General features: G+C 41.2%; 1 protein-coding gene across 3 annotated transcripts in view; it reads left to right on the plus strand.

Annotated features, from left to right (window-relative positions):
- KCNAB1 (potassium voltage-gated channel subfamily A member regulatory beta subunit 1) overlaps nt 1-20327 on the plus strand; it is a 453996-nt gene that overhangs the window by 424809 nt on the left and 8860 nt on the right. For all 3 annotated transcript variants that reach the window (XM_036757675.1, XM_036757677.1, XM_036757676.1), the window contains 4 exons: nt 3354-3439; nt 9160-9280; nt 10675-10769; nt 19994-20114. In XM_036757675.1, coding sequence (XP_036613570.1) covers nt 3354-3439; nt 9160-9280; nt 10675-10769; nt 19994-20114 — 423 coding nt within the window. The remainder of the gene's footprint in view (nt 1-3353; nt 3440-9159; nt 9281-10674; nt 10770-19993; nt 20115-20327) is intronic.

Consider the following 20327-nt stretch of genomic DNA (forward strand, 5'->3'; position numbering starts at 1 on the left):
AACCAGGTAATGGGGAACCAAATGGTGTGTGCTGTTGGGTTTGGGGAGCGTATGTCTCTAGAGGCAGCTAGGGGCAAAGTGGCTAGGGAGCTGACCCTGGAGTCAGGAAAACCTGAGTTCAAATCTGGCTCGGACACTTCCTAGCTGTGTGACCCTGGGCAAGTCATCAAATCTCAGCCTGTTTCCTCATCTCTAAAACAGAGACAATAATTAGTATCTACTTCCCAGGGTTGTCTGAGGATAAAATAAAACACTTGTAAAGTGCTTCGCGAACCTTAAATCTCTACGTAAAAGCCAGCTGTGATGATGATAATCATGATACTGAGTCCAGAGAAAAGAGAAGACTTCTCCAACATCACTGAGCCTGAATGAGAACCATAGACCTAGAGCTAAAGGGTCCTTGGAGGCTACTTCGTCCACCTCACTCACTTTACCAACAAGGAAACTGAGGCTTGGGGTGGTTAAGTGTCTTGCCTAAGATCACACAGGTACTTAAGCCTCAGAGGAGAGATTCGAACCCATGCCATCTGACTCCAAAACTCCCACGTTCTTCGCATGCTTTTGACCTCTTGACCCATCATGCAGCATTCACTTCCTGTATTTCTCTCCTGTTATAAAAAACCTCTTTCTACAGGGACTCATCTCCAGTGATATGTGAGCAATCGGTGGTTAAAGAGACTTTTAAATATGGGACTTATATTGCTGTGCAGCATCTCCAAAACCCATCTTTAGAAAGAGAAGATGACATGGTGTGGAGCAAAGAGTTGTGACCCTGACATCAGGAGGCATGAGTTCAAATCCTAGTTCTGTCAGTATGAGCTGTGTGATTATGGACAATACCTCAATATGCCCCAGTTTCTTTTCTGTACAATGAGATTCAAATACTGCCTGTGACACTTATAATCTATGTAACCTTGGGCAATTGGCTGGACTTCTCTGTGGCTCAGTTTCTTCATCTGTAAGATGGGGGAAGGTTTGGGCTAGATGGGCCTCCAAGATCCCTGCTAGCTCCTGACCTAAGATTCTATGACCTTGCCCACGGTCACACGGCCAGAGGCAAAATTTGAATACAGTTCCTCCTGACACCAAGGCTGGTCTTCTATCCATCATGCTAAGCTACATCTTGCTATATACCCAGTAGGGATGTAATAAATTAAGTTTGCTTAGTAACCATATACTTAAAACCTCAATGTTTGTTGATTAATTGAATTTCCAACCCTTGACAGTTCCCAAGTAGCCTGACATCATGGGAACATTCTTTGTTTGACCTACTTTGAGAAAGAATTCCGACCCAGTTTGTGACTTGTGGCCAAATTAAAAGTGAGACTCCCCAAGGACTCCAGTCCTGCAGGAGCCTACCCCACATGGCAGGTTGGCTTATGCTTAGCTCAGCTAAAGAATTTTAGGAAGCAAGCTCATTTTCCTACTCAAGGAGCATGGAAACAGCAGGCCCTGACAAACCTGGACCACATCCATCATACAATTCCCAGTGAAATCAATTACTAGGAAGTTTGAGAGGAGTTTGGTTCAGAGAAAACCAGACTAGCACCTGCCATCCCATGTGGAGAGGGATGGAAAGGGGAACTCCCAACATAGCGGTTTGTTCCACACCAATGTCTACCATTTAGAAAAGTGTCATTGAGTCATAGTCACTGAAGAGCTAATACATTAGATAGTCACAGTACAGCTAAACCAATGGACCAAAGAGGTGGTTTCTACTATCAATGATTTTACACTTTAAAGAATAAATATGTAACAGATATGGGCCTTAGTTTCCTCATCTGTAAAGGGAGGGAATTGGTCTAGGATGACTTTTAAGTTTCTTTCCAGTTCTAAATATTGATCCTAGATTCATTTCTCTCTAGAGTTCCTGTTACTAATTTTATTTCCTACGGTTTAATGGTATATCCAGGGGTTGTAGAAGGTTCTTGCCTAAACTATGAAGACATGTATTGAGTAACCTTCATTAAACTTGAATATAGACAAGCACTATCAAGGAAGAGGAGGTTAAAAAGGAATTTTAAATTCTCACTCAGGAAGGTTTTCAGGATTTAGGGCTAAATGGAACCTTAGAGATCATCTCATCCAACTCTCTTGTATTCAGGGTTTCTTAAACTTTTCCCACTAGAGACACCTTCAGCACTTCTTAGACTGTGGGTTGGGAATCCCCATATGGGGTTGAAACCCATAGTTTAAGATACACTGAGAGGAACCCTTGGGTCTGGGGAAAAATGTATAACTTGCCAATGGGTGCTAAGTGGAAGAGGCAGAATCAGGACCCAAGTCCTTTGATGGCAAAATTGTCTTCATGTCCATACACGAAGCTTCTTCTTAGCCTGTCTTTTCATCATGCAACACTAGTGTCATCAATAGAATGAATTTGTTTAGAGTACATGGGATCACAGAATCATAGGATTTTAGAGCTGGAAGGGACCTTGGAACACAGATAGAGAGCTCTGGACTTGGAGTCAGAAGACCTAGTTTGGAGTCGCAACTCTGCTATGTGCTGGATGACTTTGACCAAGTGGATCCATGCCCCAGGTCTGGGTATGAGTCCCTGCTCTGTCCTGTACATTAGTATATGACTGTGGGCAAGTGAAATAATCTTTCTGGAGTCTAGTTTTCAAGTGTGTAAAAATGGGAATAGTAACACCCTTAGTCATATAATACCCATACCCATGCTATCTACCCGTACTCATGGGGTCATTGTAAGGAAAGTACATCAAAACTCTTTAATGCCACGTATTCAATTCAATTCAGTTCAACCAGAGTTTATTTGGCTCCTACTGCATGTGCTAGGCCTATTGGTAAGAGTTAGGGATACAAAAGAGAAAAATGAAACATCCTTAGGAAGCTTACGTTCTACTGTGGAGAAATAAGACATACACGGGTAAGTGCATACAGATTAAATACAAGTCATTTTAGACTGGACCAACAACAGGGCCCAAGGGAGGGCCAGGGCAGGTCTCCTGCTGGAGGTGCTACCTAAGCTATGCTTTGAAAGTTATGCATAGTTCACTGATACATGCGGGATGGATTGTTAGCACCATCATCTACTCTTGACAAATGGGAACCTCAGTTTCTCCATCAAGGTCCCTTCCATCTCTAAATACTCTGCTCCTGGGCACCTCCAAATGATTGCTTTACATTAGATCACCTTCAAGTCATCAAAAAATCTTATTCCATGAAGTTTTTATGATTATAGGATCTCAGAGTTAGAGCCAGAAAGGCCCTCAGAGGCCATAGCTTTTTATAACTTTAGTGGGGGTGAAAGAAAAAGCTTTGGTAACTTTGACACTTCGTTTGAGAAGAATAAAATGTCACAGTGTGCATATGTGTTTGATCTTCCACAGAAATTGTCCGAGCGATGACCCATGTGATAAATCAAGGAATGGCCATGTACTGGGGCACATCAAGATGGAGTGCTATGGAGATTATGGTAATGTGACTTCTTCTTTGAAAGAGCCATTGGGTTTATTTTTTGTAAAACATCTATTATCCTATGCAAATCAGCTACTGAAATCTGAATGTGAATTTGGAAATGATTTGTGTCTTCTAGCTATGTGGGCACCCTCCTGGTATGGGATTTCCCTCTGCCATTTCAGGAAGCTCCATTCCATCTAAGACATAGCAAGTGGATAAGTCCTTGCCTGAAGCATATAGAGGTTCAATGACTAATTCAAGATTAGCCAGTAAGCGTCCAAGGATCTGGGACTTTATGATACCAAGACTAGCACTCTATCCATTACAATACACTGCCATCAAAATCAAGTTTAAAAGCTGAAAATGACAATATCTCAAGCAGCCAGATTCAAGATTCAGCGTCAGGAAAAGGTTCTTTTCTTAAAGCTAACATTATGGAGGACATAATATAATAGGAAGGTCCTAACACACAGGAAGCCCAGTCAATCTGTTATGGCTAAATGGTAGTAAATAGAACCATACACAGGGATCATTGATCCTTGTTAGCAAAAGGCTAATGGGAATATCAGGGTTCACATGGCTTAGGGGTGCGGTGTAATGAGTTTCTTAAAAATAAACACAAATGGTATTAAATACCAACTCTGTTGCTTAAGAATACATTATTGCATGGGAGGGGAAAAATGGTGTAGTCACATCTAGCCTGTTTGTTATCCCGGAAAGAAACAACTGTATCTTACAAGTTTTAAGAAAAGCCATAAATGTTGTTTGTCTAGCCTTGACTAAATTAGCTTTTAGACTTCAAACTATGACAACCCATCTAGGCACTTTGTTCAATCAAATATGGAAGACAGACCTAACAATAGACTCACTCTGTCCATGCTATGGAGAATGGCCATAGCTGTCCTGTCCATATCAAAAAAGATCCCTGGCCCTAAGTATAGAGTATGTGGTGCTGCTAATGGAACCTTGCTGCTATAGCATCTCTGTTTTCAAAGAAAACTCCATCAACCCCCAATACTCTCTCTCTCTCTCTCTCTCTCTCTCTCTCTCTCTCTCTCTCTCTCTCTCTCTGTCTCTCTCTCTCTCTCTATCTCCCAATTTCTGTCTCTCTCTCCCATCTATTTGTCTGTCTGTTTGTCTCTGTCTTTATCTCTGTCTCTCTTTTTCTGTCTCTCTCTCTTTCTCTCTGTCTCTGTCTCTTTCCCTCATCTATTTGTCTATCTCTCTCTTTGTATCACTGTCTCTCTGTCCCTGTCTCTGTCTCTCTAGCCCTGTCTCTCTATCTCTCCCATCTATTTGTCTGTCTCTCTGTCTTTGTCTCTGTCTCTGTCTTTGTCTCTGTCTCTCTCTCTCTCTCTCTCTGTCTCTCTCTTTGCCCCCCCCTCTCTTTCACACACACACACACACACACACGCACACACACACACACACACACTCACCTACATGTACAATGTGCTTATTCATACATATTGTGATTTCCTCAGTTTGGGAAACTCCATATGAAATTCCCTACACCAATGACAGAGATATCCCTCTCATCTATAGCTTATAGTCCTAGAGAGTTTCCTAGAGAGTTAGAGACTCAGTGACTTTCCCAGGGTAACCCAACACAGAAGTGCCAGAGGTGGGGCTAGCACAAGTCTGCCTGACCCCAAGGCAGGCCTTCTGTACTTGGCACCATTCACACATGGTTCATAACCAGTGTAAGTCTATGAGCACTCTTGAGGAGCAATCTGTCTGTGGTGACCAAAACAGAAGTTCTGTTGAATGCTTCACAGTCTCCATTATAATGTTGGTGGCATCCTGGAGAGTCTCATTTTCCTGAGTCCTTTTATACAAGAGTCCCCAAAAGATAAGTACCCAGTTTGCTTTCTGATAGGTCCATGTGGTCTCTCCTTGATTATGGCCTGGCATGCCTGGTTCAGTTAATACATGCTTCATATGTTGGAAAGAAGACTAGAGCTAAAGTCAGAGGACCTGGGTTCAGATCCTAGTTCTGCTATTTATGACATCCATGGTTGAGTGAGGTCAAGTTTTTCTACCTCTATGAGCCTCAGTTGCTAACCTATAAAATGAGGAATTTGGACTAGCTGGCCTTTAAGGTCCAACTCTAAAGCCATGACCCTTTCCCCTCTGTTTGATGTCTTCTTCTGGCCAGATGTTCGGCCATAAAGACCTCACCTGGGCAAATGTCCTTGATGGTTTGGGCCAATTATTGGTAATTTTACATTTCCTTACACATTGACAGTAAACGAAATCTCACGAATTTTCAGAAATACATACATAGGCTCAAATTAACATCATTGGTTATTTAATTTATTAACAATTTAACAAACAACACAACATTTCAACAATGTATTTCAGTAAGAAAATTAATTCATGGCTATAGAGTTTAGCCATCCGCTATGACTGCAGGCTTCAAACATGATCCTACCATTGGGTTCTCTCAGAATGGCAGTCAAAACCTCTTCTCAAGCATTTTCTTCACAATGTCTCATCTCAAGATAAGAGTTAAGCTCAGTTCTCTCAGGAAAAGTCTCTTCATTTTCTCTTAAAGATGTCATCTAATGAATTTTCAAATAAAGAAGTTCCTTTCTCTCTGTCCTGAAACAATATCCCTCAGCTATGAAAGTAAAATCTCTAGGTGAGAGTTAAAATGACTCTCTCCAAAGATCCTATTCCCTTGTCAAGATACAATAACAATACCCATGGTTTCTGTGGGAAGGACTGTTGAAGCCGGGATTATACTCTCATCCTGTAATCATACTATTGATAGATCAAGTACCAGGACATGGTATCTCACATAAGATAGGACCCAACAGTGGCTGAAAGGTCAAGCAACTGAACCACGGAATTGTTTATTGTGACAAGATCATGACTAGTGATGAGGTTCTGTCATGTTCCAATACCATCCATTATTTTTTAAAAAAATTTTGTTGAACTGCTCTTTTATTATGGATTATGAGAGCTTCCCTTGACTCTCTTTACCCATATGCTACCAATTACTATATTTGTCAAGGAGAGCCTTTCTTTGAATTTTCCTAAGCTGAACTTTAGACTTTCAACAGTGTGGTCCAGTGAGCTTAGGACTGGCTCTGGAGGCAAAGGATTTGGATTCAAATCCTGTTCTGATTCTTGCTTCCTGTGTGACACTGAACAAGCAACTTGAAATGTCTTTCCCTCCCCTAGCCCAGACCTCAGTTTGTTAAAACACAAAATGAGAGGGTTGGACAAGATGATCACTGATGTCCTTTCCAGCTCTGACCCTAAGACTTTTAGGAATTTATATTTGAAAAATACCAATCAAAAACACTTTTCTAGAGAATTCCAAGTAGTTTACTTAAGTAGGACTCATATATGTAGGTCACATGTGTTGGTAAAAGCTTTACTTCAATGGCTGGAAGTGAAAAGCATGAGATAAATCAGCTTACGTGAAAGAGGTGGTTCCATCTATATTTCCATGTGGGAATCACTAGCAATGGGGCACTACCTTTCAGTTTTCATTACTTGCAAAAATAAGGGAATCATTAGAAATTGGACTTTCCCTTGTGAAGTTGAGGGGTTGGTTCTTGACACACAGAACATTGCGAAGTGTGTCCAGTTTACAAGAATTTCGTGTAATATAAACCTCAGGAGGAACCTCAGAGATTGTCCAGTTCCTGCCCTTATTTAGAGATAAGGTATTAAAGGGAGTATCAAAAAAGTGGATTTAATTTCTCAGGTTCATGCCACTAATTTCTGGAAGAGAGGAGATTAGAACTCATTTGGACTTAACCCATTAGAAATTAGAACTGAATCTTGACTATGGGGAATCTTTAAGTAAGCCTTACATAGAGACACCTTCATGAGATAAATAATTTCATGGAAAACCAATATATTTTCCATAAGAAAAGACAAAAGGAATAGTTTCAAAGAAGCTTGGGAAGATTTACTTAAACTTACGAAGAGCTAATTGATCAGAACCAGGAGGATAATGATAACAATATAAAGGGAAAAGTAAAAGTTTGAAAGATTTAAGAACACTTGATCAAAGTCACTATCAACCATGATCCCAGAGGACTGATGAGGAAGGATGTTCTCCACCTCTGGACAGAGGGGTAAAGGGTTCGGGGTGCAGAATAAGGCATAGATATTTTGGGGATATGACTAATGTGTGAGTGTGTTTTGCTTTGCTGTACATGTGTGTTACAATGGTCTTGTTTTTCTTTCCTTTTTTCCAGTGTTGGGGCGGGGGTGGGGTTAGAAAGAAAGATAAGAGGGAAGAAAGACACCCTGCCCCTCACACCCAAAAGAAAACAGAAGGGAACCCAGAAGCGCAGATAAGCAGGATAACTTAGAAAGCTAGACGTTGAATTTATTATATGTTTTAAAAGAAAAGCGAGCTGTACAATGTAAATAAAAGGAATCATTGTATTTAATGTTGTATTTGATGTCAATGAAATTCAAGATAAAAAAGGGAAAACTAAAGAAGTCTGATTATAATTTCCTTTACTAATTTTTTGTCAAGTGGTTGTTTGAGACTTTTTATCCTGCTTTAAGAGACATGACTTCTTGAAATCGTGTGCAGATCAAAACATCATAAGCACATTTGGAAAAGATTTAATGTAAAACTTCATTAAGTCAGCCTGCACTAATTTAGGATTTCAGACCCTTTGAACAGGAGTTAGGCAGTTTTGAACTAAATATGGAAAAGGATTTGCTGAAGAAATCAATAGTATGGAGGATTTCTGAAAGACTGTGATATAATGGGTAGAAAGCTGGCTAGGGAGTCAAAAAGATATGCATTCCAGTCCAGTTTCTGATACACAGTGGCTATGTGACTCTGGGGAAGTCACTGAACCTCTCTGTGCCCCAGGCTGTTCTATCAGACTGGAAGCCGTGCAGAAGGTGCTCACTACACAGATAAAGGAAGAGCTTTACATGGAACTTGTTTAATCAATGGAATCACAGGCCTGATCAAAGCCAACAAAACCAGGCAGGTTTTCTAGCAAGAGGCTTGAAGTTAAGAGTAACAGGTGTTTGCAAGTACTGGAAAAAACACCTCTTGACGATCAGTGGTTAATCCAACTTATGTACCATGGTTGTCTTTTCGTTAATACCTTAACTAAAGCAGGCTCCCTAATGACCTTAATTAGTCAACATTTAAATATCCCAACTCCAGTTTCTGAAATGAAACTTGATTTTCTCTAAAAATTCTGTCGTGTTATTCTATATTCCATAATTTTGTTTTAGTAATTTCATTTTTCCTGAATATAAATTTATGAAGTTTTTAACAGTTTGTTTATCTCTAGTGGTTGACAAGAAAACAGGAGATCATGAATGTGCCCACCTTTTTTTTAGTGTAGAAATTGTCATAGGATAACTGATTTAAATGGGGAAGAGATCTTAAAGATCATCTAATCCAAGCATTCTTAACCGTTCTGTGTGCCATTGACCCCAATGGCAACCTAGTGAAGCCAATGGATCCCCTCCTCAAACTAATGTTTTTAGATGCATTTATGATTACAAAGAAAACCAAATATATTAAATGCAGGCATCAATACATTTTAAAAACAAGTTCACAGACCTGAGGTTAAAAGTCCCTGAAGTAATTCAGTCTCTTCATTTCACAGATGAAGAAACTGAGGCCCAAAGGGTTCAAATGACTTGTCCATAATCGTGCAACCTATTCTGATTTAACATGAATGTGTATTCTCATGGTTCCATCAGACCTGGCTTTTTCTTCTTTTTTTGTAGGAAGCCTATTCTGTAGCAAGACAGTTCAATATGATTCCACCAGTATGTGAACAAGCCGAGTATCATCTTTTCCAAAGAGAGAAGGTGGAGGTCCAATTGCCGGAACTATACCACAAGATAGGTAATGTATAGAATGAAGCACGTTCACTCTCTCTCAGACAAGAGGAGGCCAGTGATGTGGAAGCCACATACTCTATGTACATAAAAAGTGTTACCAAGATGCTTTCACAATTATTCTTCATTAAGAAAACAGGTCACAAAATCCACCTGGGCCAAGGAGTTTCACAGGGATAAAATAAGGCAACATCTTGTCTATAAAGTGTTTGTGTTGGAAGCAAATCAAGTTGCTAGTGACACTAAACACAATTCCTTGCATGGATATTTGCTGAATGAATGAATAAGTGAACTCATCCTAAGAGTTATCAGATACAGGCTAAAGTTTGTGCTTATTGTAAGTTAGAGCATGATTGGACCCAACATGTCTGGCTGTAAGCTTTTATGTGACTTGAAGCTTTTTTCACAGGGCAAAACACACATGGATTTCTTTATTTTTGTATCCAAAAAACAGGAAGAAGCCATATTTATATACTTGATCATCAAGAAAAATGGTCCCTTACTATTTTCCCCCTTAACAATCTCTAGGTTTCTTTCAAGTCCCTCAGTTCCTTCAACCCTTATGTCAAAGACCACCTCCTACACAGGTACTTGCATGATCCCTCCAGCTTCTAGGAATTCCTTGCAAAATTAGCATGGATTTCTTTTGTATTTACTTAAACATGTACCTGATGTCTCCTTCCATAGAATGTAAGCTTCTTGAGAACAGGGATATTCATTTTTGTCTTTGTCTCCTTAGTATACAGCAAAGTGTCTGGCACACATCAGTTACTCAACACGTGCCTGACTGATTGATTGAGAGAAAGCTTCATCTGGTCTGATCAACTGATTAGAAGATATGAACTTTCCTAAGCATGAAGTCTCCCACAAAACAATATGAGCTCCTTCAATAGAGTACAAGCTTGACTGCTTTTTTTGACTTGGTTTCCCAGACCCTAGGACTGTACCTGATATATAATAGGACTTACTAGATGTTTATTCATTGATTGCAATCAATAAAATTTGAAAAACATGACCCTTTATGTATCCGAGAATCATATAGATTTCAGTGAGCTAAGAGATTTCAAGTGAACAAATTTCAAGTATTTTATAAACAGTGTAGAAAATCTCTATAAAGACATGAACTCATCTCAAGAAACTTACCTTCTTTTGAGGGAGACATCAGGTACACGTCGAAATCTGTGATAATTGTGGGAGGAAGTACTAAAAGTGCTCATGTAGGAGGTGGTCTTGGACACAAGTGTGGCCATTTTAATGAAAGATATTTGCTCATGTTAAAGAGATTTGCCATAATGAAAATCAAATAACATGTTAAGTTCTTTCTTTAAAAAAAAAGTTCCGTTTAAAAGCCCACATTCCGATTATTTCCATAAGCTGCATTTGCATTTATTTTTCCTGTAGGGGTTGGAGCAATGACCTGGTCCCCCCTCGCCTGTGGGATCATCTCAGGGAAATATGGCAACGGTGTGCCTGAAAGCTCCAGAGCATCACTCAAGGTATTTCCTATGACTTCCATGAAGGAAGCTTCTCTTCCAATGGCCTGAGGGGAGGAGGGGGGAGAGTCAAATGATAGATAACAATGGCTCTGCAGGTAGACACTGACACACAAGCTTCCAAATCTGCTGGGTGCTTTTATCATAGGTCCTTTGGAGCCATGGTTAGCTACTGCTTGAAGATCAAAGTTCTTAACATCTTTCAGAATTGTTGTCCTTGTAGTTTTGTTGTCATTATATACATTGTTTTCATGGTTCTGCTCACTTCATGCTGCATCAGTTCATACTACCCAAGAATCTCTGAAATCTTCTCTTTTGTCATTTCTTATCCATTATATTTATTTATCACCATTTGTTCAGTCATTCCCCAATTAATTAATTCCCATGTAGGTTCCAGTTCTTTGTTCTGTTTTGTTTTCCTTTTAATCTCTCTTTCATGATCAGGAAGTTTATGTTGCTTCCAACTACTCTGTCCCTAACACTAGCCTCCCTTTAAGCCCTCCCCCCACCCCACTTGTTTCCTGTTGAGTGTGATGTATTTCTACATTTGGGGACCACAACAACATCTTTTTATACTTGTAGTATGAAAATCTTATGTCTTCATTCGACTCTGTGACCCCTTTTGGGGTTTTCTTGGCAAATATATTGGAGCGGTTTTGTCATTTCCTTCCCTAGCAGGCAATTTTCTACTCGACAAAACAGACATTTATGGCAAAATCACAGAATATCCTATAGCTAGTGAATATCCAGCATAGAAAGCTGAGGCCCCAAAGAACCAGTATAAGGAACAAGTCAGCCCAGATCAACATGACTACCTTTTTCAAGAGATTTCCTCAACCTGTACATCAAAAGAATGCTTTAGATAAGAGTTCTTCACTTGGGGACTTTGAACTCAGCTACAAAACAGTCTGATAACATTTGGTATAATTGGTTTCCTTTGTGGTCCTATGTATTTCATTTCATGCATTTAAAAAGATCATTCTCTGAGAAGTGGTCCTTAGGCTTCACCAGACTGCCAATGGGGTTCAACGTCAAGAACCACTGTTTTAGGTAGAGTTTATCTAGATTTTTAGCAAAGCATTTGAGCAAATCATTCAAGCTATTTTTGTACAAATTATTGAGATATGTTTCTAAAGTAAATATTTCTAAAGTAGGTGTATTGATGGTTCTAAGATGCTGGATTTTTTTCTGTTTTGGTATTCTTGGGGAAATTATCCCAAATCTAGAAAGCAGATATTTGCTTTTAAAAAGCCTTTTAGATTGTTCTGAGCAAAGTAGCAAGGCAGTGTGGTATAGTGAATAGAGTGTTGGCCTCAAAGCTAGAAAGTCATGGGTTCAAGTTTGACTTCTAATATAGCCTGAATGACCCTGGGCAAGTAACTTAACCCCTCAGTGATCTGAGCCACTCTAAGATGCTGGCCTGCATTGGTAGAGGGAGTTTCCTCACTCTCTAATTCCCTATACGAATGAAATCATAAGTTCTGTCCTGTTCCCTATCTCAGAATAAACCAAGAACAAGTTAGGAAATGAAAACTCAAAGCACCTTTAATGAAGAAGATGTCCAGTGCTCAAGAATCATGGCCCTTGGGAACTCTAAGAGGCCTCAGCACCTTCAAATCTGTCTATTCTCAGAACATCCTTGGGAGATAAGGAGGGCCAAAGGTTATTGGAGATATAGAAACTGAGGCATAGAGGGATTAAGCAATAGACCAAGGCAAAGATATTCAGGAATAAAGGTGAGATGAGAACTTTGGTCCCCTGGTTCCCAGTTTACTCATCTACCCATGCCACTAGTCCACTTCTGCTCAAAAAAAGAAGGGACAGCTACTGTTCAGGATGATTTGTGGACTTCAAACTATGACAGAGAGAAGCCACTCAGCAGCTGGGAAGGCACCGGCCCCACACACACACGCGCACTCTCGCGCGCACACGCACACACACACACACAAAAACACATGCACATACGCGCACGTACACATAAACACACGCACATACGTGCACACACACATAAATTCTTAGCTTAACTGAATCCAAAAGCAACTTGAGAATTATTTTCTGTTGGTACTTTTATAAAGCAGACTTAATGACCACTGAAGCTTCCTTGGCAACAAGCAGAAGGAAAGCTTCAGAGCTGAAAAAGCAGAGGATCAGAAAACAGGTTTGTTGAGAGCTATTCAGTGGCACCAGTAGAATTTCAAGGCTTCATAAACGATCAACTCAAGTGTCCTCTGAAACAGCACATGGGCATAGTCCAGGATCAATAACTCAATCAGGGGCATGAAGCAAGAAGTAAAAGATGTAGCCCCTCTGAGAGAGAATGGGGAGATGAGGAGTGATAAAAATAAGATGGCAATCACTCAAAGAAATGGAACTGGAGGTCGGCCAACAACAGCTATGGCAAATCCTACCAACAGGCATCTTGAGGTGGTTCAGATGGTCCACGTAGAGCATATCCTGAACTATATGCTGATAAATAGATTAACCTTGTACTGTACATATGTGCCTAAGGCTATTTCAGTTTGAACCAGATGTCCTAGAACCATAAAATCAGGCTAAAGCACCCGGGGCCAAACAAAGCAGTCAGACTGCTATAAAAGTAATGGTGAATTTATTGATTGAGTCAACCCCTACTGGGTAGAATATTGCCAAAATGACAACAACAGTCACAGAAGCTACAGCTAGGCAGAATAATATACAGAAGTATACAGTATTGAGAAGGGACTCAAGGAAGTGTGGAAACTGAGTCACATCAAAATAATGTCCATTGTCCAAGCAGTGGGAGGAGGTTCAAGTACAATAGATGGACTTTTTAAGCAACCTAGAATCTTTCTGGAAATCAAATTAAATGGGGATATTTCTAGATGCAATATTCACCAAGAGATTTCTCTCTCTACAGCAAGCAGAATTGCAGAGTGGATATCAGAAAGCCTTGGTTTCAATCTCAGCTCTGATATATGCTAGTTTTAATCACAGGCAAGTAACCTAACATCTCAGAGGCTCAGTTTCCTCATTATAAACATCAGGATAATAATGCCCACGGCATCTCTTTTAATGCGGTTCCTTCTTCCCAAAGCTACCAGTGATCTCTTAATTGCCAAACTGAATGGACATCTCTCAGTCTGGATGCTTTTTTGTCTTGTCTGCTACTTCTGACACTCTTGATGACCCTCTCCTCCTGGATTCCCTCTCCTATCTAGGTTCTCCTGTCACTGCTCTGGTTCTCCTATGTGTCTCTGAGAACACTTTCTTTGTCTCCTTTGCCAGGGCTCCATCTTGGCCATGACCACTAACCATATGTCCTACAAGGCTCTATCCTAGGCTTTCTTCTCTTTTTCCTTTGTACTCTCTCACTCTCCAAATCCCATGGGTTCAATTATCATCTCTAGGTGAATGATTCCCAAATCTATACATTTGATCTTAACCTCTCTCCTGAGCTACAGTCGTGTATCACCAACTGCCTTTTGGATACTTCAAACTGGCTACCCTGTGGTCATCTCAATCTCAATACATCCAAAATATAACTCATATTTCCGCTATACCCTTTCATCATTATGGGCCACATATCAAACATTTCAATATGGCAGATGAAGTTTTAGCAAAGCACATTATCCATTTCCTCTTGACATAAAACTAAGAGGTATCTTAACAGAAGGCATTGCATACTCAGAGGTGATAATTATACCAGCGACTCTCCAAAATACAGGCCAATTACACTGATACTGTGCAAAGCATTCATGATTTTATCACTAAAATCCTCTATAAGCACTTGGAGGAAAACAATATGGTGGCTAAGGAACAAAAAGTGGTGTACTAGAAAGTCCTGAATCAGATCAGCCTCTCTCTAACCCCTGAGCCAAGCTACTGCGGAATAATTTCTGATTTCGGAATCGTAGCAGTTAAAATTGTAAGAAGCAGGGGCAAGAATTGGGCTGGAGGGAAGTGTTTCTGAGAACAGTGTGTCTTTCAAGCCTGGAGCCGGCTGCTGCTGCCAGGCTCTCCACAAGGTTCCCTCTGCCAGACCCATTTCTCAGGCTTCACCCTGTGATTCTTAGAGCAACAATACCTCCAGCAGGGCCCCTGCCCAACCTTCCTTTAAAGAAGGAGTACTACTTGATAAATATTCACTGAAAAGCCCTCTAACCTTCCTGCTCTGGCCCCTTTCCATCTGTATAAACAGATATTGCTACTGATTTTCAGTGTTTTCATCTCCTTAAATATAAGCAAGGAATTATCACTACTACCTGATTTCTCATTTTTAGGCTCTACCTGCTCTTGAGTTCAGAAGCATTAAAGAGGTTTCTGGTGGTACCACAGATACACCTCCTTAAATCCCCCCCAATACCCCCACAGCCACACCCACCCACCTGCCTTTTAGAAAACATACTCAGGTTCTGTTTGAAGTAAAGCAATATCTTGGGAAAATCTTCTTCAACGTCAAGAAAAACACCATGAGACCCAACCGCAGTAGAGCCCCAGATAGGGATGATAAATCGCGCGCGCGCGTGTGTGTGTGTGTGTGTGTGTGTGTGTGTGTGTGTGTGTGTGACAGAGAGAGACAGAGAGACGGAGAGACAGAGAGAGACAGAGAGATGGGGGAGAGAGGGGAGAGAGAGAAAAAAATACTTAGCTACAAAGAAGCAGCTTGGGGTCATAGAAAGGATTGGGTAATTAACCCAGAGTCTAGTTCATTATTGATCTCACTTTCTGCCAGATATATAGACTGGATTGGATATATGGACTGTGGGTTGCCCGCCCAACCGTATTTATACCATAGACCAGGCCATAATCAATCATTCTTCATCCGTCTTAGTGTCCCTCAGGGATGAGTAGGTGAAACTCTTTGGAGTGATAATGCATCTCATTTAAAAGGCCCTGCTTTGGTTCTGGGGCTTGACACACTCAACACAATATCATCCACAAATAGGGGTATCTGAAAGACCTCACCATCAGTCAGTCGGCCAATAAACATTTATTAATCACCTACTGCACTGTGTTAATCTACAGGAACTTCCCCTTCCATTTGGGCTCTGAACTGGATATTCTTCTTTAATAAACACATATCTCCCCATTTTGTGCCTCTCTTAATATAATAATCAGAGGGTAACTGAACAAAGTTGTCGTTGATGTTAAACTCTCAAGGAATCTTGACATACATGTAGAAGTCAAGTTAAATCAACAAGCATTTATTGAGCACCTATTATGTGCCAGTCAATGTGCTAAGCTCCAGAGATAAAAAGAAAGGTAAAAAACAGTCCCTGCCCTCAGGGAGCTGCCAGTCTAATAGGAGAGCAAAGAGCTCTGTACAAACAAGCCACAGACAGGACAAATTGGTGATGATCCCAGAGGGAAGGCATTAGCATGAAGAGGGGTTGGGAGAGACTCTCTGAAGAAGGTAGAATTTTAGCCAGGCCTAGAGGGAAACTAGAGAAGCCAAGAAGTAGAGATGGGGAAGAGGAGAATTTCAAGCCCCAGGGAACGGCCAGCATGGCCAGATGAAAAGGAGATGGAGCGCCATGATTGAGGAGCTGCAAGGAATCCAGTGTTAGCAGATAACAGAGGATGTGGAGGGGAGGAGGTTGAAAGAAGACTGGAAAGGTAGGAAGGGTCAGGTGATGAGGCCCTTTAAAAGCCAGAGGACTTTATATTTGATCCTGGACAAGCTCCTGGAGTTTACTGAATAGGGGAGTGGCATGGCCAGACCTGAGATTAGGAAGACCAATCTGACAGCTGAGTAGGGGATGGACTGGAGAAGGGAGGGATCTAAGACAGGCGGACCAACCAACAGCTTATAATAGTCCAGGCTTCAGGTAATCAGGGTCTGCACCGGGGTGATGGCAATGTCAGAGGAGAGAAAGGGGTATAAGGGAGAGATGTTTTGAAGGTAGAATTGACAGGACTTGGCAACTGATTGGATACGGGTAGTTCAGACATGAGTCAAGGATAACACCTAGGTTGTGAGCCTCGATGGTGGTAGTCTTGATAGGGGATAGTTTTTTGGGGGAAAGACAATGAGTTCAGTTTTGCACATGTTGAATTTAAGGTATCTACAGGACAAGAGCTTAAGATGGCTAGAGGATCCTGGAGGATAAGAGAGGGATTAGGACTGGAAAGGTATATTTCAGAGTCATCTGCCCAAATATGAGCATTAAATTATAAAGACACTTTTGTTAGAAGGGAAGCATTTTGCTCTGCCAGTCAAGTGCATTCTCTACACCTGTCAGCCAATTGTGTGGCCTACTGTAGAATATTCCCCTTCTCAAGCCTTCCAGGATGTTCTCCATAGGCTTGTACATTATTCTCAAAAATGTCATACACATGTGCCAGTGGGCATATGACTCTGTAGTTATGGCAACTTACACAGCCCTTGTCATGACCTTAAACTTTTCTCTGAAACAAAGGCTTCTATTTTTGGTTAACAACATTCTTCAGAGGATGTTGTGCATGAGTCATGGCATACCACTGAAGAATTCAAGTCAAGGGTCACTGAGGGGGCAACAAAAAGGCACAAGCGTGCGGCAAAGCAATGCCCATGAAGAATGATACCCGAGAAGGGGATATTGTGGTGCCAGAGAAAATGTAGGGGACCTTGGCATTTGACTAGTGAATGTCCTATGTGGATACTTCCTGGCCATCCCCATTCCTTGCTCAATATGTGTCCTCCCCTCCTCAGCTTTCCAATTCTAGCTCTGAAATCAGCCATCCAATCTATGCTACCATCTCTGAAAAGAAAATGTCAATTGATCACACTAGGACACCAATCACCATCCCCTCTGGCTTCCCTGGACATCATTCTCCAATGTATGTTATCTTCCACTATCATCATGAGAACTCCTTGAGGACAAGGATTGTCTTATTTGTTTATAATTGAGTCTCTAGCACTTACTATAGTGTCTGGTTCATGGGGGAAACAATAAATATTTTTCCATTCATTCATTCATTCATTGATGGTCCAGTCAATTAGTGAACTCGGTGGATATTCCATGTGCCCCAATGGTGTCCACATAATGTTCAGAGAACTATAGATAGACTGATATGCATCATAAAGGGAAGAACTCATGGATCTATGCATGTAGCCAAGGATACCCTGGAATGACAAATTTAGATCCCTTATTCTAATGTTTCCTGGGCTTCTGCCATTGATGGTTTGCCTTTATGTCACGTTTGGAGATCTGGGTTCCTGAAAAATGTCAGTGAGAAGTTTCCACCAAATTTGGATCAATACTGGTTTTCCTATTAAGAACAAAAATGAGCTACGGGGGGACGCACTCCAGCAGCCAGTAGCATTTCTGGGAATGCTGCCTGGGAATGCTGCCTAGGAAGTCTGAAACGCCAATCTTCACCACTGATGGTTGCACACCCTGAAATCATTGGCATCAAATGTAACCCCTGAAGAACTTCAGGGCTGGACTGGCAACCCACCTTATCCTGGGGGGAGGGGGAGCCAGGTCTTCCTGCAAGCTCCACTCAAAATCTGTTGACTGTCTCAGACAAGAGCCTGACTGCAAGCCTGTGAGATTGGAGAAGGTGAATAAAACTGGTATGCCTCATCCTTTCAGTTTCTCTTCCTGAAAATATTTACTGTTCACAAAATTTACACGTGGACACACACATGCACACGCACATCCGCACACACTCACATAGACAAAACAACAATATAGCTATGGTGTTCATTTGCAACTATCCTTGGGGAGGCTTTGATTATGAAAAACACTTTGCAAAAAGATGTGATCCATTAAGATAGTGTGGGTGGAGTGCCTGGGATCTGGCCACAGCTGAATATTGTACCATTTATTTCCTTGGAGAAACTAAAGGTCAGTGGTATCTATAACTTGACAAATGCTTTCTCCGGAGAAATTCAGAGCCTAGTGTCACTGGGGGCTTATACAATGGCATGGTTTTTAATAGTTTCACTAAAAAAATAAAAAAGGAAAGAGTTACATATTGCTGAAATCTTCTAGCTGAGCTGTCCTTACCTTGGCTGAAAGATTCCATTGTTACCTATGTCATGGTTAAAGAGAACCCTTGGAAAAGTAAGAAAACATGAAAAGCTTCTACATGAAAAGGACTGCAGACTTGGAACTGGAAGGACCTTTAGAGATCATCTGGCCCAACCTCCTCATTTGGCAAATAAGGAAACTGAAGGCTAGGGAAGAAGTGAATTGAGTTATTATCCCAGGTCACACAGGGCCTAAAGCTCGAGGAAGCTCCAGGACTGAAGTCTCTGTTCCCCAACTTCCAAGCTTGGCAGGCTCTCTGGGCTGCCTCTCAAAGGGGCCCTGCCTTGGTGAGGGAGAGCTGAGTCCATATGTCGCACAGTGGTGCCACCCAGCTCCTTTTCAGGCTTTAACGAGTATTTTCTCATCCTGACATCTTTGGCTAGGGTGGAATAATTCTACAATCGTTTTTACAAGTTTAGGGAGATAAAATTATATACATTTTACTACATCTTAAAATTAGATTTTGTTCATATATAAGTATTCATTCTTCTACTCTACAGGACTGAGTGTGCCAAAATGTTCAAAATAATGTGGCTTGTGCTTTAAGATGATGAAAATCTTTTAAAAGCAGCAAGTTTTTAAACTTTAAAAAAATGGTCATTTTGAGATTTTAGGGATCACAGTCATTCAGGAGACAGGTCTTCCTCCTTATTACAGACCACAGGACTTAGTCCAGTTTCAGGTATAAGAGTCAAGGCGATCCCTTCCATTACATGGTCAACCCTGTCAAGTGTGGCTTTGTTTTCACATTTGGGCAGCCTCTTATCACCCTCTGCCTCCTTTTCTACCAGTCTGCCATCACTGTTGAAGTAGAAGGGGGTACACAGGATTAGCGGTCATTTAAAAAATCTTTTCTTTGTTTTATTGGCTGTGATAGACAAAGAATTCATCACATAGTGGCCGGCTGATAATGAGTCTCTCTGTATTTAAGTAGAGCACCTTGGGAGAGCAGGCTCAATCTGTTGCTGGAATGATGCTCAAGGCCTTTCTAGCCTGACTGAACCTGCTACAGCTTATAGTGGGTCACTAGAGTGGACCCAGAGTCACCCACATGAGCCAATGAGGCATGGGTAGGACCTTGTGAGGCCGTCGCATTTAGGGCACCAACATCTGTGACTTGAACTGATTCTGGGACAGGTCAAGAGATATCACTTGGGACTCAATCTGAGATATCAATCATTCATACCAAATATTTAGACAGTGTTAACTTTTGCTCTCCTTCACCCCCAGTGCTACCAGTGGCTGAAGGAAAAGATCATAAGTGAAGAAGGAAGAAAGCAGCAAACCAAGCTAAAGGACCTTTCTCCGATTGCAGAGCGCCTGGGCTGCACCCTCCCTCAGCTAGCAGTGGGTAAGAGCCGGCAGTCTGAGAAAAGCCAGGCTTTTCCTGGGCTCACAGACACATCCTTCTCAATCCCTCTCTTCTTCTGCTGTTTGTTGTGAGACTCATTGCAGCCACCCATTAATATTCTCTCAAGCGAATTTCCTGAAATCCAAAGCATTTTCTCCATTCCTAGATGTTTCTTTCCTCATTCTTTATTCATTCACTCAACAAGGTCTCCTT

This window comes from Trichosurus vulpecula, chromosome 4 (genome assembly GCF_011100635.1).
Source record: "Trichosurus vulpecula isolate mTriVul1 chromosome 4, mTriVul1.pri, whole genome shotgun sequence".
In the NCBI taxonomy this organism is placed as follows: Eukaryota; Metazoa; Chordata; class Mammalia; order Diprotodontia; family Phalangeridae; genus Trichosurus; species Trichosurus vulpecula.